The 5,003-nt window shown below is 34.2% G+C and overlaps 1 protein-coding gene across 1 annotated transcript; it reads left to right on the top strand.

Moving 5' to 3' along the window:
- The first annotated feature begins 239 nt into the window (after nt 1-239).
- On the top strand, nt 240-4,567 carry LOC107893539 (E3 ubiquitin-protein ligase RGLG4). Its single transcript, XM_041108954.1, has 11 exons — nt 240-739; nt 2,138-2,222; nt 2,401-2,541; nt 2,625-2,738; nt 2,848-2,945; nt 3,067-3,146; nt 3,299-3,404; nt 3,519-3,646; nt 3,749-3,881; nt 4,143-4,202; nt 4,314-4,567. Exons 1-11 carry the CDS (start codon nt 527-529, stop codon nt 4,395-4,397), a joined length of 1,242 nt encoding a protein of 413 aa, XP_040964888.1. The 5' UTR covers nt 240-526; the 3' UTR covers nt 4,398-4,567.
- The last annotated feature ends 436 nt before the right edge of the window (nt 4,568-5,003 follow it).

Genomic DNA, 5,003 nt, shown 5'->3' with positions numbered 1-5,003 from the left:
CTAATCTACCTACTGATTGTTGAATCGTCACTTAGAGCTTGTTGGTGAAACTTTAAAAAAAAAAGCTTAATTACCTAATGGCTTAAATAAAATTAGTGACTTAAATGAAAAGTTTAAAATAATTTAATGATTAAATTATAATTTTTTTAATTAAGTGATTAACACAAAAATTTAATTATAATGTAGTCACTAACTTAAAACTTTTTTTACAAGTAGAGGGACAATTTAATAATAGAATTGGACAGAAATATCTTGACCCAAATGGTGCGTATTGTGCTTTCGCAAAGAGTGGTTTATAATCCAATAGCATATTAAGCTTCTTAAAAAAAACCAGGAGCATCTTGTTTGGCTGAAGAAAAGAACAATTTTGGTTCCTTTCGTCTCACATAACATAAGGATTTCTGCACCAAATATTCTTGCTTTACCAAACCCCCAAAACTTTTACTGTGTTTCTTTATTCTGCTGGTTTACATATAATACGATATAAATAAACCAATTTTATCAAAGAAAATAAGTGGAAGATGAGATGGGTAATTTTCTTTCTAAACGGAAGCTGAAGCAGATGCAAATTTTTGAATATTTAAAAAAAAGAACATCCATGGCCGCCGCACCGCTGCAAATTTCTACTCGCGGAGGGGAAAGCACTGCTCCGATTAATGAACCTTCCGGGCCACAAAGAAAGCAATCTACAAAGCAGAAGTATGGGTTTATTCCTGATCATTTCTCAACCTTCGATCAGGTTCCCTCTCCAACTTTAAATCTAGTTCAAATATCTTCTTCTTTATTATTATATTTTTGTTGATATTTGGAGGGGGCATAATTCGCTAGCTAATGGTATATTTTTTTTCTTCTTTTTTACACATAGAGAAAGTGTTTTATTATTCTAAAAGAATTAGTAAGAGAAAATGTTTAATTAGGTAGTTGAATTTAAAGTTGACTTAGGTGTGATGATGCTGGGATTAAGTCATTTTGGAGCTAATTAGTTTATGATGGGTTTGGATGGGTGACTGGGTGCGGTGCGGTGCGTTTAGCTTACTTTTTGTCTCACGCTACAGTATCACTACAGTATCTAATCTCACCGCCACCGTTATTTTTATACTAACCGCAGGTAAACGCACTGTCCATCCAAATTCACCCTTAGAGTCATTTGGTGCGTTTGGGGGGGTACCGGATTATAGAGAAGAGAGAGGAGTTGATTTTTGTATTATTATATACCATAATGTTTTATAGTCAACGGTATCTGTCAGTCTCAGTTTTCGTCTGAATACAATCATATTTAGGGTGGGTTTGGATGGGCTAGATTGGGTGCGGTGCGGTACGTTTAGCTTGCTTTTTGTCTCACGCTACAGTATCGCTACAGTATCTAATTTTACCGCCACCGCTGTTTTTACACTAACCGAAGGTAAACGCATCGCCCATCCAAACTCACCCGTAATAAGATCTCTACTCCGATGCAATCAGTTCCTATATTTATGCTTTTCATTTATCTAATTTACAACTGAGGTTAAAATTGGTTCTTATAAATAATTATTTTTTAAATATAAAGTAAACCCAATAAACACGAATTATTCCATTTCAATTTGTATAACATATTTCATGGATAAAAATTATGTAGCATGCCAATTTTAATATTTTAAAAAAATAATAATGTCGCATTATGAAGTCTAGTCCACTAGTATCTTGTCACTTGCCGCGCGCTTTATGCAGCGTATCCCAAATTTCCAAGTCAATCATAACTTCAACTTCAAATATTTCAACTTATTAATCATAGCGTAGGCATGCTTCAGAGGTGATTTATCAATTCAGCCGCATAAATTTGACAAATAAACTTGGTAAACAAGTTAAAAATAAAAAATAAAAATCTCTTTTGGATAAAAATTTCGACTTTATTTTAAAATTCAATTTTTAAGAAATAGAAAGATAAGCTTCACTGCCTTCATGTTTACAAGTTCACTATAGCTAAAAACTCCAAGTAAAATCACATGCAAAGGAATTATGTGTTGGTCATTATACCTGCATGAGCAGCTAATTCGTTATATAATTCATCTTAGGGGCAATGTATTGATGTTATAGCATAATCATGAAACATGTATGTTGACACCTCTCAAGTCCTGAATAAGCTCCTCTTTTACTGCAGGTTACCCAGGCTTTAAGAGAAGCTGGTCTAGAGTCGTCTAATCTCATACTCGGAATCGATTTCACGAAAAGCAATGAATGGACAGGTTAGTTTCCACCAATTTAATGAGCAATCCTGATGTAGGGAAGCAATTCAAAACCTGCCATTACTTTAGCTTCTATTTCAAGAAAGATCAATTTTTTTCTTTCCCAACTTTCTGTTGTTTCTTTTTTGGTTTTTTAATTGGTATCTTTGAAGCCAGTACGTCAATGTTTTTATTGAAGGCAAAGTATCATTCAACAACCGGAGTCTACATGCAATTGGTGATACACCAAATCCGTATGAGAAAGCCATCTCCATCATCGGAAAGACTCTGGCTCCATTTGATGAAGACAACTTGATACCTTGTTTCGGCTTTGGTGACGGTACGATGTCTGCTCCAGTTGTTAATCTTTCCTCTACCTTTTCATCTGTTGATCTAATAGAGTTGCTGGTTCGAATGTCACAGCTACCACACATGATACGGAAGTGTTTAACTTCCACAATGATCATTCATCTTGCCATGGATTTGAAGAAGTCTTAGCTTGTTACAGAAAGATTGTTCCAAACTTGAGACTAGCTGGTAATTCACATTTTTCCTTGGTCTTTAACATGTCCATTTTGACATGATATCATGAATACTTCATTTGTGCCAAATTGTAATGGCATCGAGCATGTATGGTGTCACCTAGGACCAACTTCTTACGCACCTGTAATCGATGTTGCTGTTGACATTGTGGAAAATAGTGGTGGCCAATTCCATGTCTTAGTTATCATTGCAGATGGCCAGGTTCTATCTCATGCCTACTTTTTCTCCTTGCATGAGTAAATTCACCTTTATTGCTTTCTCTCTCTCACACTCTCACTCAATGTATGTCCGAATTTGTTTTCTTTTCATGTTGATTATGAAGGTCACACGAAGTGTTAATACAAGTGACAGAGAGCTCAGTCCACAAGAAGAAAGTACAATCAATTCAATTGTGAATGCAAGGTACAACCTTATCCTATTGATCCCTTCTTGTTACTTTAGCCTTCAGTGACCATTAAAGCCGTCCTACAAAGAAACCATGCTATCTGATTGTATATTGTCAATTATGATTCAATCGTGCTAAAGCAGAGGCATTTTTTTTTTCCAAATTCCAGCTTATACCCACTGTCGATTGTTCTGGTTGGTGTTGGTGACGGACCTTGGGATGATATGAAGAAATTTGATGATAAGATTCCGGCACGCGAGTTTGACAACTTCCAGGTTTCGATCATGCTAGAAGAAAAAAATAAAAAATAGTGTGATAATTATAGCAAACTGATTAATAGGATGAAAAGGAAATGTATTTTGGTTTTCATGTCTAGTATTTTTGTGCAGTTTGTTAATTTCACAGGGATTATGTCCAAAAATATAAGTCCAAAAGAGAAGGAAACTGCTTTTGCGCTTGCTGCACTCATGGAAATCCCTTTACAGTACAAAGCAGTGATAGAACTTGACATTCTTGGGTGAGTTAATCTTCAATAAATTAACTTAGTTTGCTCTCAACTATGAAACTTGTAATTTACTCAATTATTATTAACATATGAAATTGCATTGAACAAATGAAGACAACGAACTGGAAAAGCCAAGAAAGTAGTTCCACGGCCTCCCCCAGTTTCCTACCGTAGACCTACACCTGCTCCACCTGAGCGTATACCGAGCAATGTCTCATCATCATCACCTGCGGATGATCAGACCCAGGTATATATATCTGTATGACATGCATGCATGCTTGCTTCTATTAAAACATGATTGGTTGTTCTTCCCAAACTATATAATCTTAAAAAAGTGACCTTAGAGCATTTGTTAGCAAATCCCGGAAATAAGAAATGTGTAAAATGGATCAATCTTAGTTACATTGGAAATGTATAATTATTATGAATTCTTTTCGTAATATATATGTTTTTATGTTGTAAAATTTCCCCATAACTAATTATGTTTGCAATTGCAATGTAAATGTAGGCTACATGCCCAATATGCCTTACGAATACAAAGGACTTGGCCTTTAATTGCGGGCATACGGTGAGTAATTCTTTTTTTCTTTTATCCTTCAAATTCTCCCAATAAATAAGAATTTTTTTTTTTAAAAGAAAATTTTGGAGTTAAAAATAATTATATATTATATGATGGCAGACTTGCAGGGAATGTGGGTCAAAAGTGTCGAATTGTCCAATATGCCGCCAAAGGATTACTAATCGTCTTAGGCTGTTTACTTGATTTCCATATTTATGTACAGCTTTCCAAGTGTTGATGATTTCAGACTCAGTAAATCATTAATTAGGTTTATTTTATTTTACAAATTTAATCTATACTTGTTGGGTGAGGATTTGAATTTCTGCGTTAAGATATTAGTTTGCACATATATAAAAGTAGTTTGTTTCAGATAATTATCAATAAATACCTAGGTTTTTTTCTGAAGAATTTCATTGCTTTTCCTAATTTTCCAGTTGGTTGATGCCTAGCAAGACAACATATTGTTAAGACAAAATCCATGATAAAAAATTAGGACATGGTAAATTTAACTTTCTAAATCTAACAAATCTTTCCACTATGTGTAAGTTGTTAACATGTCGATGATTAACATAAATCATAATCTACGTTGCCAGCATTGCATGCCATGTACAAACATAGATGATTACAAGTTTCTATCATTGCTTTTTTAACCAAATATACTAGTTTAAAGATTTATTTAGTAAATTAGTTGCCTTCATCATTTATTTAGTGAATTATATGAAGTTGGCACCAACTTCAATTTCTTCCATTTTCTCAACCAATCTATCAGTGTAACACATGCCTGACACATGCTTAAACTTTGACCATTTC

Source organism: Gossypium hirsutum, chromosome D13 (genome assembly GCF_007990345.1).
Source record: "Gossypium hirsutum isolate 1008001.06 chromosome D13, Gossypium_hirsutum_v2.1, whole genome shotgun sequence".
NCBI classification, from domain to species: domain Eukaryota; kingdom Viridiplantae; phylum Streptophyta; class Magnoliopsida; order Malvales; family Malvaceae; genus Gossypium; species Gossypium hirsutum.
Note: the sequence above shows the minus strand (reverse complement) of the source record. Positions and strands in the feature narration are given on the sequence as shown.

What these genes read in the sequence shown, in the direction of transcription:
- LOC107893539 (XM_041108954.1), top strand. Translation starts at nt 527, where the DNA reads ATGGGTAATTTTCTTTCTAAACGGAAGCTGAAGCAGATGCAAATTTTT. An exon ending in ATAGAACTTGACATTCTTGG is followed by an intron (nt 3,647 to 3,748) that starts GTGAGTTAATCT and finishes GAACAAATGAAG; the next exon opens with ACAACGAACTGGAAAAGCCA. An exon ending in CTGCGGATGATCAGACCCAG is followed by an intron (nt 3,882 to 4,142) that starts GTATATATATCT and finishes ATGTAAATGTAG; the next exon opens with GCTACATGCCCAATATGCCT.